Raw genomic sequence first — 16,469 nt, 5'->3', positions numbered from 1 at the left:
GAAACATAGCCTCCATATCCACCGCTCTCTCGAGTCCGGTTCACGTTCGGGTAAGAGTGCGGGCTCCTTTCCCATACAGCGGTTGGTGATCGAGCCTAGAAGAAGACGTCTTCCTGCACCAAACGCAATGAGCAAATTTCTTACCTTGATATCCTCGGAGATGTTCTCTGTCTTGTAAAAACCGACCCACAGTGCATTGTTGATGAAGTGATTGAATGAAGAAGGTCGTGGTAAAGTCTGGAGAAAAGAGATATGCTTAGAAAAAATGATTACTGAAAATTCTACGATAAACATCATGCCGGCTGCCTACGTTTAAGTCTGTTAACAACAAATTTACTAGTGACGAAAAGAGTAAAATGGTTTTAATTAATTAATCAATTGAGTGATTAATTATCGTATCTATAGCAAAATTCTCGATCGTTATTGGTTCTCCACGCGCCTATTTGTCACGTTATTGCCGCACGATCACGTGGGTCGAGTTGCAATTGGATACCTGTAAATGGATACCTTCGTCATTCGCATGTCAATTACGCGCGCTTCAATGGCTTTCTTCTTAGTATTTCCTACTACAGTTGTGGTAGACACTTCCCACTTTTTCGCTCAAAAGAACTTTTTAGTTTCGAAATTTTGTTATTGATACGATTAATTGGACCTACGATTTTGAATTACTCGCCCGATCACTCCCTGAATTGTACTCACCCGGTCGAATTACTATTGCTAATAAATAAATAATAAAGTGAGCATTTATGTATTAAAAAATATTCTAACTCACCTGGTCCGTGCAGTTGTGTTGGAATAAGTCAGCCTGCACGAACCTCAGTTGATAAATCATTTTACTCAGAATAACAAGAGAGCTCCAGATTAAGAAACAGTAAGACAGTGCTCTCTGAAGAACGCGAGACGGCATGGAAATGCCAAGTAGAATGATGATTACTGCGTTAATAGCACAGACCTGAAAATAGAAGAGATTTGATTCGTCCGTTAGCTTCCAAAGACAAATTTGTACGATCTATACAAAGGGCAGTTTAAGCTCAGCAGCAAAGTTGAATGGATGATAATAGCCAGAGTATACATGTAGTACAGTAATGGGGAGGGGGGAGGGAGAGGGAAAAAACAGGGATAGGAAAAAAGAAAAAAAAGGAGGCCTTTCTCTACTTCTCTCCTCCCCTCCCCTCAGGAAGGCCTGCTACTCAGGTTAGGATTAAAAAGTGGATCAACAGCTGCGATGCTTTGCGGTTTACTGAAAAGTGCATACAGTAGTACATTAAGCCTTGTTGTTGGCACATTACATTGAATGAACAACCAATAAAAGCACGCATGCAACACTGCTTGATATTTTATATCATAAAGACAGATAGACGGACGGACGGACAGACGGACAGACAGACAGACAGGCAAATAGGCTGACTGACTGAAAAATATAAACAGACAGAAATAAAAAATGAAAATCATTAGTTCACCCAACCTGATAAAGCACCACAAAAATCAGTGTCAAATTGACCAGTTTCAACATGTGTAGTTCTCCAACTCTCCAAAGGAAAACAGTTAGATCATTGTAAAAGTTCACGATCTTGATAAGTGCCACCACCAGAAAAGACTTCTGAGTATTCTGCCGGGACTCCCGTGCAGGCTCTGAATGTCCGGCGCCATCTTGTTGGGAGGTGGAGGCAGTGGTATGTGGTTCTACAGCACCTCTTGCTGCTGATTGGTGGGCTGTGGGGCTAGATCTCACTTTCAAATCAATCATGGCCAGAAATGGACGATGGAAGAAATGTAGTTGTATAACAATAATGATTGAAAAGGCAGTGGGTGTAAGAAGTTCTAACAGAAGGCTGGCTTTTGTGTGTTGGCGAAGTCCAAGATTGTACAGCCTGTTAGGAGACAAAAATGATTTTTTTTTCAGCTACTGCATTAGGCCTCGTCACAATCGTATACAAAGCTTTTGAAACACCAAATCTCTCCGTACTGTGTCAAACAATAGAAAGGTACAATTAGAAGAATGTTTGTGTTATAGAAACGCCACAAACGTTTTTTTGTGCACAATTTATGGCTACATGCAACAATATTATTTACGAATAAGAAGGCCGAAACAGTCATGAGATGCTATGTTTTTTATGCTGCTTTCAAATTGACGCAAGTTTTTCATGGGTCTGTCCTGTTATTGACAATGAATTTTGTCATAACATTGTCAAACTGCCAATACATGTACATGTACTTTTCAAAGAACGTGTACTTTCTTGTTACGAAAGATATACAATATTGTCCTTACCATTGGTCCGATAGCCCTGTTGCATTATGCCAGTAGACAGGCATGTTATCAAACTGATATGTGTAGATCAATAACAAGATACAGATGGAATATATCACCATCACCCACCACAGAGGACGTAGAATTAACCTCCAAGTGGCAATAGAGATCTTGAAACAAACAAAGAAGTGTTACTGAATGCCATGTGAACATACTCTGACTTGGAAATGCTATAGGTGCCCACTCAAGAACAAGTATATATGGGTTATTGACCAAGCGTGTGGTCAAGATGGCTGGATATTGGCCGAGTGCTTTTTTTTGCGCGTTTATGGACCGAGATGGAGTTGTGGTCCATAAACTTGGAAGAAAAGAATGAGTCCAATATCCAGCCATCCTGACCAAACAAGCTTGGTCAATACAGGATTTATTATTAATAATATTATGGCTTTTGGGGTAATGTTTTCTCACAGGACACGGCAGGCAGTCCCAAGGTAATCCCAATCACAGTGCAGAATTTGGTTCAACTTGCCCCCTCGCAGAGCTAGCCATTATAATAACGTGATATCACACCCAGTGCAAAGGATGTTCACGTGTGCATGATATACATGTAAAAACATGTTTTCTTTCTGTTCGAAAGCAGGTTCAGTTAGCGCTAAACCAGGATTGGAAGTTAACCAAAGTATTAATTTTTTCTTATATAAAAATATTTTTCACTGCTTATATTTTGTGTAGTTTGATATTATTCAAACTCAAAACTGAAGGGCAAACAATATAAACAGAAAACTGCACCAAAAAGTTGCAAAACTCAAATCAAAATTCTTGCTAATCCTGGGTTAGCTTAATCCGGATTTGAACAACCTGGCCCAGCACACAGGCACCGACATTGTAAGGTTATGGTTCTGAAATCTGGTCCTGGACAATTGCACACCTCCATGTTTTACCACCCAAAAGTATGTTTCACATTTTACATCTGTTTAATGAGATTTTAGACTGTCATCCTAATGGAGTCTAAACTTAGACCTAGTGGCCCATTAGACCAGTGCATTTATGACTCGAGTTTCCGTAGCATTACACAACTAGGGTTATCCCTACTCCCCCTTGGATGGGATGCCAGTCCATCACAGAATTACTCCCATCATTGAATTCACTGATACTGTGAGAGTAAGTGTCTTGCCTAAGAATGTCAATCAAGGTTTGAACTCAGACCCTTCGATGTTAAAGGAGCTATGCTTGCACATCTATGCCTCTCAGGCATGTTTTTGAGGGTGCAGCCTGAGTCAACTACATGCATCACACATAGAAACAAAAACAATTAATTTAATTGTTTTAGTGTAAATCTACCAGTCATTCAAAACTTGTCTGACTAGTAAATTATCTCGCTAGTAAATCCTCTCCACAGTCACTTTGCAAACCCAGAGGCAGCTGCCATTTTGCCAACAATGACACACTGCTGCGCTACTCACTATGCACAATAGAGTCCTAAAGTGTGACGTCACAAAAAAATAAATTTGAGAAATTATGGGATTTGGCCCCTTTTTCAAATAGAGCGTCCTTAGAAAAGGGTCTTTGCCAAAAATTACCTCTTAATTGTAATTCCCAGCCGAAATATAAAGGATGAAAATTTGCTACTGCCCCATATAAATCTCTCTAATTTTGAGTCAGTTCTAAACTGAAGGAACTGAAACAAATTTTGAAGGGTTTGTATGGGATGCTATCAAACTTTGATCCCTTATATCTCTATCGGGAATTGCAATTCAGAGCTAATTTTTGGGATGAGGGCATCTCTTGGGATCCTCTATAAGAATATGACATCATATCCCATAATTTCAAAAAAATTATTTTTGTGACGTCATCACTTTAGGACTCTATAGAATAGATAGTGAGTAGCGTAGCCAATAAGAAAACAGCATTCATGATATGACACTAGTAGATTTATACTTAAGTCAGGTAGAGATACAAATGGAACGCTAGTTAACCCCAGACTAGTGTACATAACATTACCTACATTACCTGATAACAAATGAGAATGAAAAGAAATATTGCCATGTATCCAATCTGGTAAACTGACACCTCGTTCTGTAAACCAACCAATAAGAATGCACCACAACAGAGTAGGATCCAGTACTTTGCAAGAACTGATTTGACCCACATCATGAGCGCCTTGGCATCATCAGATGCTTTGGGATCCAGTGTATCAGCATCCTCTGAACCCACAGCTAAATGTAAAGTACATCATACATGTGAAGTAAGATACAGTTTCATGAAAAATGAATGAAAAAAGTCAGACTAAGCAGACGTGCACTTTAACAATCAAAATCTTGCAAGTAATTTAACTAGTTAACAAACAAGTTAAAAACTTAGAAACTTCATTCTAACTTTGCTATTTTATGTCTTAATAAAAATATAATTTGTGATATTACCTAGCATTTTAAATAATTCATTGTCAAAGCTTTTTAATGTTACAGCTAATATTAAATACACATTATTTTTAAAAATAGTTTCAAAGTTAAAGTGCAGCAGATTACAAAAGCATCAAGATACAATTAATCCCCCAATAGTAAAAAAAAACAAATTTTATCTAAAAACAATAATAATTATCTATCACATTCTTCTTAAATGAAGCATTACATTCTTTTTTAGCTATTTTGGTTAGCACGTACATGTATGTGTTTTAAACTAGATTTAAGCTCATAGACATTACAGGTCTAAATAAATGATTGATTGATTGAATATCCACTGGCAGAAAAAAATGACAGATTATTTATAGTGGGTTTATACCTGAGGAAGATGATGGTTCCATGGAGGCTTTATAAAGACAACAGAGCAATTTATTTAGCAACTGAACTGCAGAAACAGTGTCTTTAAATATTATTATTACATGTTCTGTCCCAATGCTGCAGTTTGCAAATTGAATTGTGTCAATTTTATTGCATGATGCATGGAACAACTAGGTAACTAGTTAAACGTCTAAAGCACCCTCAGCTGCACATTTTTGCATCATTTTATTGTGGTTAATAATTATAACCAATTATTGGATGAGGTTCTTGTGATATCCAGAATAATCAAGGTTGAGGCAGGGGTTATCAGCCAAAGCCGAAGGCTGAGGGGTTATCAGCCAAAGCTGAAGGCTGAGGCTGATAACCCTTAATGAGACATTGATTATTCTGGATATCACAAAACCAAATTTAATGATTGTATTATTATACAGTGAATGAAAAAAATAAAATGGAAAAAATGCTTTTGCTTCTTCACAGATGGCAAGCAACACAAAGCGCACAAACTTAAGTTCATTAACCTTAGAAATCATGCACCGCAGTCATACACGACATGATTACCCATGACCTTGAGTGTCCATGACGAGATTATTGTGTAATCTGCAGCTAGATGACGTCACAGGTGCTCATTTTGCAAATTTACTGTACGCTTTTAGCCAATCAGAAAAGAGATGGTGAGTTCAATGTATAACAATCAGAATATTTTTATTCAAACATCTCTAATTTAAATTTAAAAGTTTATTAATTTTAATTCTGTCAATATTTTAATTAATGAAATTATGCAAAATGTTTACAGAGGTAGAGCATTAGAGTTGTTTTTTTAACTTAAATTTAATTCTTTAAATTAAATATTTTTAATTTATTTTTCTTCTTCTTTGCCTAGCTTTACCACATGTGCCACATTGCAAGCAAATGAGCCATTTGTATCCTAAAATGACAACACTAAATAAATATTATCAAGATTTCCATCAACTTACACATCTTCCTAAGTGCCTTTAAAAATGGATGAGCCAGATTTCTCAGAGGAAGAGAGTCTTCATTTTCCCTTTCCCTTCTCTTCATTTTCTTCTCCCTGATGTGCTGTCGTAAAGTCACCCAGAACACCCAGGTGAAGAGAGTCTGTCAAAAGTCCAAATCACTTCAGTGACAATGCATTGAACTGTTATTTTTAGTGTATTTGAAAAGTAGAATTCAGATTGTTTAAACCCTCATTTTCTTGAACCTTCCAATAACTTCAACCAGCAGTTGCTTCATTTGGATTTGCATAACTACAAATTTACCCCCAATAACTTGAACTCCCAATTTCTTAAATCTGTTTTTGCCTTTCCTTGAAGTTTTCCATTTCTACACATATATTCTATTTCATTCTGGTGAAGAAGTCAAAGAAAAATCCTCACATACTTCTTTCATACATCGATTGACTGACTGACTGACTGACTGACTGACAGACAGACAGACAGACAGACAGACTGACTGACCGATTAATTGATTGATTGATTGATCGATTACATAGCCCTACAATAAATGATACCCACTGCTTATTATTTTTAACAAAGTACACAACAAGTGCCTGTGTGGATTAACAATTAGGTTGCAAGTTTGTTCTGTTGACACAGCTGTTGACTTATCTTGACAACTTCAGTATATTGTATGTGTTTGGTGTACCTGTGCACCCAAGTGTAAACAGGGAAATTGCCATTTCTTCAGTCCCAGCTCGGAATAGTCAAATGTTCCCGTGGGGTCTTGTAGTGGTAATTCATCATCAGTAAGCTGAAGGCCATAAACATACTGCACAAGGAGGAGTAGCTCAGCATAGATCACGAGTCCTGGAGAGGAGACCATACAGAACCATCGTGCAAATGGGGTGATCCAGATGAGGCACGCCCACAAGAGGAGGACAAATGTCAGCCATGAGTGGTATGTGATGCTCCAGGCCTGATAAGAAAGAAAAATATTTTACAAATAAAGAATAGTATGTTACCCCAGCTACAGTTTGGCTGAAGCCAGTAATTCTTTACAAGATGTACAGGGAGCTGGTGTGTGTACCCTGGTGAAAATCTTTCAAAGATCTTCAAGGATCTTGAATGAAAGCTATTCATAAAGAGATTTGAGGATCCTATCAACTGAGGGTTTTAACAAGAGTGTTTAACTTAAAATTTCTTGCCAAGAAACTCAAAGATCCTTATTATTCTTGCCAGGATTTTTACTGATCTTCACTTTTCTTGTCAGGATATTTGAGGATCTTGATCTTACTTGCCAGGATCTTTGAAGGTTTTCAAGCATCTTCAAGTCCTGATCTTTAACTAAATTTACAATACTTAATTTGTCTACTGGAATTGGCTTACAATATAGTTAACAGGAGAAAGCAGTCAGAAAGAAATACATGGTTCTCAATCATTTTCCACAAATCTACAGGCTTCAAATGCTTCTTCACAGCCCTCCCAATTGGTCAATAAGCTCATATTATCACCAAGTCTTGATGTGCCATCAAGTTCTCATAACTACCGTTAAAGAATTCTACAGTATTCAGTAAGGAGAATTAGTACTAACCATCATGATGATGAGAGCTGCAATGTAGCTCTGTCTCATGAGGAACATCATAATGCTTCCCAGAGTTCCCTGCACTCCTGGGTACTCATCAGGTTCCCGGATTGGTTGAACTGGCTCTTCTGCCACGACATTCTCAGGTAGAGGGCCCAAGGTGTTGTAGTTGGTTTGCCGCCCTGTCATAAGGGACTAGGATACAGACAACTTATTACCTATATGTATGCCATAACAATTCAATTAAGCTTGCTCCTTCAAAAAAGCACCCCTTTTCTAAAAATTCAACTCACTTTTACCTTGCTGCCTTGCACTCAGTGCATTGTTTACTAAAACAAAGAACCTTGAGTTTCTTTTGTTTTGGCTGTTTAACAAACATTGCTGACTGAATATTTTGGCCTTATCTTCCTCAAAAACAGAGTGCAATTTATTTATTAACTTAATTGAAGACCATGTTCCAAATTTGAATGAAATTTGAGTTAAATAACAAAAAAAAAAACAACTGAAAAAGTCACTCAGCATAGTGTTGGCCTAGACCTGTCAATTAGCTTCCTTATTATTATTTAGGACATTGTCATAGAATAGACTGATTAGAGCAGTGAATTTTGTAGCCTGCTTTCTCAAAATAATATTGAAAATATTGCTATTTGTTACATTTCTTGATTAACAGTATCTGCTGTTGTTGCTATTCCCATACTGTGGAATGCTGTACGCATCTCGTCAAGGAAATCAAAAAAATTCTGCAGTTTAAATCCTTACTCAAAACATACCTTTTTAACTAGCTTTTAAAAATTTGATATAACTTTGAGAATTCATAATGTAATGCGCCTTTAATCATTGCATGTTAAAAGGTGCAATATAAGTAATTTATTATTATTACTATTATTATTGTTCATTTGGTTTATTACATTCTGATACTGATATCAAAATATAAATGAGATCCCCATGTGTCCCTAATAAGTACCTCTTCTCTACTAAGCATCCTCCATTGAGCTACAACCAATGGTAAATTAGCATCACGGGCACCAAATTGACTCATTACAGTGAATCAACAGCACGATCGCATAGATTATTCTGTCAGAAACACATGTTATGATAAGTATTTGTAAGGATTCATTTATTTTGTTAGATGGAGTTACCTGCCTCTCAGATGTATAGGACTGAGGCCATGTCCTGGGGTCCCACCAGTGAGCTTGACTCTCATATTTGGATCCACTTTCCTGTCAATTACAGCAACAACATATTTATAAAACAACCAGTCAAAATTTTACTTGTTGAAAAATGTACAGTTAAACCTCCCATAAGCAGACACCCTTATGGGAGGCAAAAATGTAGTGTTTATATGTGGTGGGGACCATTACGCAGTGTCTGCTCTGGGTGATGTTCATCTATGGCCCAGAGGGGGTGGGGGGCGGGAGAGACTGCCATAAAAAAAGGATGGAGGTGCTCGTCAGAAATTTTGACAAGGGCCCCTAAGAGGTACCAAAATCCTGCTCTGTGGACTGGGCATGAAATTTTTTTCACCCCTAAGAGGTACCAATCCTAAAACAACACATTATCTCCTGCCATATTTTTTTCAGCTCACTACTCTAAAATACAGTTAACAATAAAGATCAGCGAAAAAACTGAGCAACGACGTTTTGGTGTCATCCTGGCACCATTTTCAAGTTAAAAAATATTTGTGCGAAAAGTAAACTAATTTATACCGATGGTAGAGGTGCGAAATTGAATAAATTAAGATTAAAATAGCTGTTCAATGTTCATGTTCATTCCAATGAGGTGTCAAACACTGGTAATGAGTTCAGTGTCTGTTCAAAGCCTGCAAAAGCTCCCACTATGGACCTTTTGAGGTACCAAAACCGCTTTTTTAATCCCTAAAAGATACATGTACAACGAGCACCCCACTCAAGTCTTGCAAAATTTGCTGCTCCCATTTTTGTAATCAGGAAGAAGGGTTGTTAAATAAATGACGCATGGCTGTTATTTGAGTAATAACAAGGAATGATCCCATTAATAATTAGCAGTGAAATTAACTGCGAGAAGGGGATGGCGCAGTGGTGAGAGTGCTTGTCTCTGACCAATGTGGCCCAGGTTCAATTCCGACCCAGTGCCCTGCTCTGCGAGTTGTACTTTGGGTTCTCTGGTTTTCCTCCCTCCACAAAAACCAACATCTCCAAATTTCAATTTGACCAGGACAGAGGACCTGCATGAGAGCCAGCTAAGGCTGACATGGCTTATATTGTAATTTATTGACTCCATATTAGAGACACCCATGGAAAAGTGTCACCAGTTTGTCTCAACCTTGGATTTAGACTGACCTAATACAAGCAAGTCTATTATTTCTGCAGTTATTCCTTTGATTCATCATGTTTGGCTTTTTTTCTTTCTATTGCAAGATTATAATACTATTTAGCAAGTTTATCTAGCAAGCTCGCACGAACAGGATAATATTGTAAGCCAAGTCAGTCTGTCCCTTTACTGTGAATGTTCAATAACCAGGATTTCATATAATTACGTACTTTTATGAAGTAAAACCGTGTCTCTGTTGCTAACAGCCAGTAAAGCGCTAAGATTACAGCAGGTGACGCACACTGGGGCCAGTCCAGGTATGGTCTTACATAAAGTGCTAAAGGAGCACTGCAGTCTGTGTATATTATTCCCACAAGGCCAAATAACCTGATGGAGTAAGGAACATTGTTTAATTGTACACTAATATCTACAACAAGGATGTAAGGTGATAAAAAACTTCACACACATACACTTGTAAATACTGTAATTCTGGATCAATATATATTTTTTTCTGTACAGTAAGACTGTGTCTGATTGACAAATAAATATAGGTTGTCATGGTTTAACATAGTACTCTGCATAGAGATGGCATCACACTAGATAGGTAGTGAAACTTCATACTGTCCTTGGAGAATTTTTAGCTTTTGGGGTGTAATATTGGCTTTGAAAAACTGAAACATTTCTGTGTACAAAAGCACCAATGAGCCCATACATAAGTTCTTTCTATAATGTTGAGTTTTCAAACCAGGTCAACTAAAAGCAGGGCGCAACAAAAAAGCTGTCCAATAGCCCAGGACTAGTGAAACAATCGCTCAGCCTAGTGCCTTCTTATCACAGAATGCCCGACGGGCAAGCATAAGGTGGACATAGCGAAACAATGTTGTTGTTGTTGTTGTTTTTTTTTCTAATGGCAAACTTCAGATGTTGTGATTAAAATAAATGACTTAAGTCTTGTTATTTGTGGATATGGAATTTCCAAAGGGTAGGGGGACCCAATTAGAAAAATCATGGAAATTCCAAGCCCCCCAGAACGAAAAATCCTGCAAGGTAGAGGATCAAACTGGACCCCCCCCTCCCTGGTGGGGGGGATGGATATTTTCTGGAACAACACATTGAGTGTTTCTAAATATTTTATTGTATACACGCAAGGTTTAATTCAAAAGGAAAATCAAAGAGATTTAGTTAACTCTGTATTATTAATTAATCAATTAATTAATTAATTAATCAATCAATTAATTAATTATCATTATTTTTGCATATTAACTTGTTTATTACCCTTATGAAATAAAATAATTTCGGGCTAGCTCCTTAGAGATTTGGGCTAGCACGATGAGATTACAGCTTGCCTGAAGGGCAAGTGGAGTTTTTGAATTTCATCTCACCTTGTAAAAGGGAATAAATGCCATGAATCAGGCCAAGAATGTAGCTTCATTATAAACTGAAACTATTACATAACTCCAATAACATCACACTGTAGTGAGAGTGAGTAATCCTAATGGAAACCTCACCTGGCAAGTAAACTCTCTGGAGGAAGAACCTTCTGAAAAAATTGGAACTGATACATGTAAAATGTCAAAACATGCGCACCAGAATAGACCACGAGAGCTAATCCTACCAAGGCAAATGCTCTTTTCCGTCGTAGCCTAACTGCCTTGTGGCAGGCCCACATTGTTCCTAAGATCAAGAACATCACAAAGTATATTGCAGAAGTAAGTGATGGTAGCATTATTCCCCCAGCGAGTAACATGACGGCAATGAAATATGGCATCACGTTATCCCATGTAGTAGAGTCAGGGGATATTCTTATATGTTGTGGGGTCTCTAGACGAAGTGGGGAGGAATCAACTAATCCTCTGCAACAGATAACACATGTTATTGATACAGCTATAACTGCCACATCTGGGACAATGATTCTGCAGATATCCAGTGCTGAAACACCATCAAACCTACAGGATTGAAAAAAAAATCTTATGTCAGTGCACTGTCAGTCGAAAACAACTCCCTTCACATGGTCTCTTCACTTACATTGTTCTCACCATGTGTTGCATAGCTATGCAACACTGCTTTTTTTCTAAGCAAAAGAGGATGTTTCATGTACCATCGCTTGCATCTAAGCATGAACATGTGATGCTGAAACATGCACTAATTGGGTGTCAAACATGGTGTGATTGCTCATCAAACATTTGAAGTTAAACAGACCATAATGCAAACTTTTGTGCTCTGAAAGACTCTGAAAGTCTTCCCCACGCCAATACTTCTGGGTTATACTAGAAGTAAAACAACTTTCTCAAAAGGCGTATGCATATTGACACAGGTCAGGGTCAATTTCTCTGAAGAAGTCTTCAATGTCCAATCTTTCTGCCATTTTGCGTGCTGAGCTTTGAGTGCGAAAGTTCGTGCTAAGCTCTGCTAAACTTCAAATGTTTGATGACCAATCATGCCACCTTTGACACCCAATAAGAGCATGTTTTGGTGTCATGTGTTCACGCTTAGATGCAGGCGACTGTAGATCATTCATAGCCAGGGCTACATGATAAGGTTAGTATTCATTTTAATTCATTCTATGGCCAGCTCCATGCACACACAAGATGAACCAATTCCGGTGCTGTGATTGACTACCCAAAAAGGCAAGATGGAGCTACATGTATCTTACTCGCTCTGGACTTTCCACTGTGTCCCACAAGAAACATTTCTCTGAAAGCCATATAATAAATCCTTTATTGACCAAGCTTGTTTGGTCAAGATGGTTAGATATTGGCCTTGTTCTTTTTTTTTATGAGTTCATGGACTTTGACTCTATCTTGGTCTATAAACACGCAACAAAAGAACTCGGCCAATATCCAGCCATCTTGACCAATAACCCATATCCAAAATGGCATTTCTAGTACCTTGCTTAAAGTTCCAAACAAACATTACAATATAACACAATCATTACTTTCAGGGGGTTTCTATGTCAGGGTTTATAGCTAAAAGCTGTAACTGTATAGACCACTCCAACTTATTACTTGAGCCATTTAAGTGTGATCAATTTGTAAGAGGTTCTCCTCCATCCAGACACAGATATACTGAATGTCAAGTTACATTAAACGTTGTAGTCATTACTTTTCCAAAAGTTGTTACTTTGGGGATGTTGCTACAGTACTTCACATTTAAGAACACCCATAAATACATGTATCAATAATTTTGCTTCTTACTTTTTAAGGGGTAATTAATTTTAGAATCAGGTCTCAAAAAGTGCCATCATGGTTTCTAGGACAAGTACATGTAGATTTTTCAAGCAGGCAAGTAACTTTTTTTTTCTCCCTTGTCCGATAAGCAAAGGCCCAGGTGAGTCATATGCCAACTAAATAAAAAAAGATAGGACTTGTCCAGGGCAAGCAAAATTTGAGAGCTGCTTGAATTCCAGTTTTTTTCAAGCCCTACTTTTCATATTATTATTCAATGCACTCAAAAAAGGACAGAGGAAAGTAACATGTGTTGAGTGTGATAAAAGAGTATATCACATGTACAAAGAAAGTGCAGTCACTTACCTACTAAGTCCAATTTGTCTGGTAAGTTGCTCATACGTTGAACCTGTTAAACAGTAGAACATTGTGTTAATAGTCGCGGAAATCGTGGTGAAAAAATCCCTTCATACCTAGATCATGCTTCAAGAAAATCATTTTGTACAAAAGTCAAGGTTGAAATAATTCTAAGCAACAGGCCAAGCAAGACAACAACATGTATGTTGAATGACAGTTGATATTATTGCTTACAATTTGGAAAGAAATGTCCATAGGGTGGCAGGGCTCCCAAGACTATCTGAAAAATAATCTGCGCCATCAAGGCAAACACAGAGAGACCCAACAGTGCCTTCTGAAAATGTCCCGTAGAGCCAAAAGCTGCAAAGATAAATAATTACAGAGATACAGTGATAAGAGCAGTTAAATTGTAAGAATGTGGAATTAACACAGTGTGACCAAAAGGAAGTGTGCCAAACCTGGATTGGAAGTTAAATGTATTTTAAGTTTATCCCCATCCCAATCTCTCCTCCTCTCCCCAACAAATTTATTGCCAAGTTATCTCATAGTTAACTGGTACTCATTTATTCAGTTGTAATGAGAATAATACTGTAGAGTTAATTGTCCTGCCCAAGAACACAACACAATGTCCCCGGCCAGTGCTCAAATTCAGGCTGCTTGCACCCTAGTTTTTGCTCTGACAAAGTGTCAGCTTTACTGGCTTTCTACTACGGTGGTTAAGTTAGCTGTATCAACTTTGAGTTGATAAATAGTAGTGTGCTTCACTTGCTTGCTGATGTAGCCCAACAGTTTCTTTAAAACTATAAATACCTGCTGTAGATGTTTTTTGCTTGATGTTAAGTCTGGTAATTATGACAATGCCATCAAGACCCTCCCATCTGAGGGTAAATTTTTTAATTACGAAGTTCATAAACAAGAAGTCAGAATATAGTTATGGCTACAGTTGTCAAGAAACAGAATTGACATTTGCATCAAGCATAATGCATCACTTTGCCTCTACCTCCTACATGTACATTGTATGGAGCTAGCTCTCTAAAAGAAAAGTACACATGTCAAGTGATCTTTCAAACCTCGCGAGGGATTTGGTAGCAGAGGAATAGCCAGAAGACAACACAAGTAAATGACAGAGAAGCCATTGATTTGGAAGCAACAAGCTGAAAAAGAAACAAACTTGGAAATGTTAAAGAATCATCTACAGTGTTCAATCAGAATCTGTAAAGTGTTGAATTATTTTTATTAAAACCGAGAATTTTCAGAGATACTTATCCAGAGCAATATAGATCGTTTTCACTGTCACGCAATAAAAAAATAAATCGAAAACCATCCAGTGGAAAAAACTATGAACTTATGATGTTATAGAAGACAACTAAATAAGACACTTCTCCAAGTTTTAGGCCTGTGCGTTTCCCCAAACTTCAGATATTCGTCGAAATGTTTCGCACATATTTGCAGAGCCCAGTATGAAAACGCCATGTTGGTGTACCTCCGTGGTACACCAATATGGCGGCCGGAAAATAGTGTAAACATCTGGAACTTACTTTGGCTATCTAGGCGACTGATTATCAGTACTGATCAAACAAGCATTTACATAAGCACTTTTCATAATGCTCTAACTTCTAAAAAGGCTCAAAATCATGAGATAAGTATATATTTTTCGACAAACTCGATCGTAGCCTTGTGTCACGCACCTCCATAACCCTGAAATTCAAAATGCTCTGAATTCCAAACGAAGCATGCTATTGAGCTGTGAAATTGTACACAGATATAACTATACCGCCTCTTATGCCTGATAAGGATAAAAACTTTGGGGGCTCTTTAGTTTTGGATTTTCAAAAGTGATGTCACGTGAAAACGATCTATACATGTAGTGGTGCATATAGCAAGTAAAAATTTCCAAAAGAGCAGTTTTGAAAGTGTAGTCAAATTACCAACAAATTACGTCACCGGCAATTATGGAGTTGTAACTTATGTGGTTGTAATTTAACTGACCAACTCCTTTGAGAGCTTTCGATTCTAGAGACTGAAAGAGGTGTCAATTAAATGACATGCTCCGTTCCTCCAAAAAGAAACTATTTAATCACACGATGAACGGTTAAAAAAAAAAGGTTGGTTGGTGGCATTTCAAATTGATTTGTTTTACGTCTGAGCAGGTCGCTGTCTCTCACCGTGTTAATCCGATAACAATTGCGTGCAAAAACCCTCGCAGTCTCTCAGAAACATGAAAAGCTGGTCTGCCAAAACAACAAATCATTCAGTGCAAAGCCATTGAACGTAAATTTATGTAACAAATCGTTTAAATCAAATATACACGAGAAATACACCCCCATGAATATGCCCTCACTACAATTCAGCTGTTACGAAATAAACATGAAAGAAACGGACAAAAACACGCACCTCCTAACAATACGAGAGGAAGAATCCATCTAAAGAGAAGCGTACAGACTACAGGCGAAGACATGTCTTGTTCCTCAGAATATACAAGTGCTCTTCTTGAACTTCAGACGAAAAAGATCACGATTCCTGTATTTGCGACCTGTGAGAAGTTTCAACTTTACCCCCGAATCGGGGGACATGAACGTACGGCTTCCTATAAAAGGCGCTTGTAAATAAAGAACTTGGCTAATAATTGGACTTTGTGGAAAATTATAGTGAGAAATGAAACTCTTAACTTAATTTGAATCAGGACTTTCCAGACAAGAAGCCAGAATTAAAGCCATATGATATGATGGATTTCCTTCAAATTTTCGAAAATGAAAACACAGTGAGCCCACGGCTTATGGAGTGGTGGTCAGCTGTGCAAAAACGGAGTTTCATAGCAACTTTCCGTCATGTAAAGCATCTAAAGCATCCCATTGTGTCGAAGTACTCTGATATTTGTTTTTTGTCCTTAACACGATTGTTCTTTAGGAGTTCTGCCTTTCAATTTTTCTTTGGGAATTCTAGTTCTCCTCTGTTGAAATGCTAAAGAGCTTTTTTAAAAATTCTTCCATCTGTACATCTATAACGTAAATTCTGTATTCCCATTTCCGCTTTTCGCTTTCGAAATTCTGCTCTTTACATATCGGCAGATTACAACATCGCAAGTAATGGACCTTT

The 16,469-nt window shown here is 37.7% G+C and overlaps 1 protein-coding gene across 2 annotated transcripts in view; it reads right to left on the bottom strand.

Annotated features, from left to right (window-relative positions):
- The window catches only part of LOC110046306 (piezo-type mechanosensitive ion channel component 1-like), a 39,348-nt gene extending 23,221 nt beyond the window's left edge, over positions 1-16,127 (bottom strand). Inside the window, exons 1-16 of one of the 2 annotated variants that reach the window (XM_089298645.1) lie at positions 15,768-16,127; positions 14,444-14,527; positions 13,608-13,733; positions 13,383-13,425; positions 11,361-11,798; positions 10,083-10,239; positions 8,703-8,783; positions 7,573-7,758; positions 6,688-6,957; positions 6,000-6,141; positions 5,027-5,053; positions 4,259-4,464; positions 2,270-2,418; positions 1,466-1,871; positions 773-952; positions 145-237 (exon numbers count right to left, since the gene is read on the bottom strand). In XM_089298645.1, the coding sequence (XP_089154771.1) occupies positions 145-237; positions 773-952; positions 1,466-1,871; positions 2,270-2,418; positions 4,259-4,464; positions 5,027-5,053; positions 6,000-6,141; positions 6,688-6,957; positions 7,573-7,758; positions 8,703-8,783; positions 10,083-10,239; positions 11,361-11,798; positions 13,383-13,425; positions 13,608-13,733; positions 14,444-14,527; positions 15,768-15,831 (2,652 nt within the window). In that variant the 5' untranslated portion in view covers positions 15,832-16,127. The remainder of the gene's footprint in view (positions 1-144; positions 238-772; positions 953-1,465; positions 1,872-2,269; positions 2,419-4,258; positions 4,465-5,026; positions 5,054-5,999; positions 6,142-6,687; positions 6,958-7,572; positions 7,759-8,702; positions 8,784-10,082; positions 10,240-11,360; positions 11,799-13,382; positions 13,426-13,607; positions 13,734-14,443; positions 14,528-15,767) is intronic. The other variant, XM_089298646.1, reaches the window with a different exon arrangement.
- Positions 16,128-16,469: the final 342 nt, after the last annotated feature.

The sequence above is a fragment of the Orbicella faveolata genome, unplaced genomic scaffold, assembly GCF_042242905.1.
Source record: "Orbicella faveolata isolate gen_17 unplaced genomic scaffold, um_ofav_v1 contig_3, whole genome shotgun sequence".
In the NCBI taxonomy this organism is placed as follows: domain Eukaryota; kingdom Metazoa; phylum Cnidaria; class Anthozoa; order Scleractinia; family Merulinidae; genus Orbicella; species Orbicella faveolata.
The sequence above is the reverse complement of the archived record's forward strand: the minus strand, read 5'-3'. Positions and strand labels throughout refer to the sequence as shown.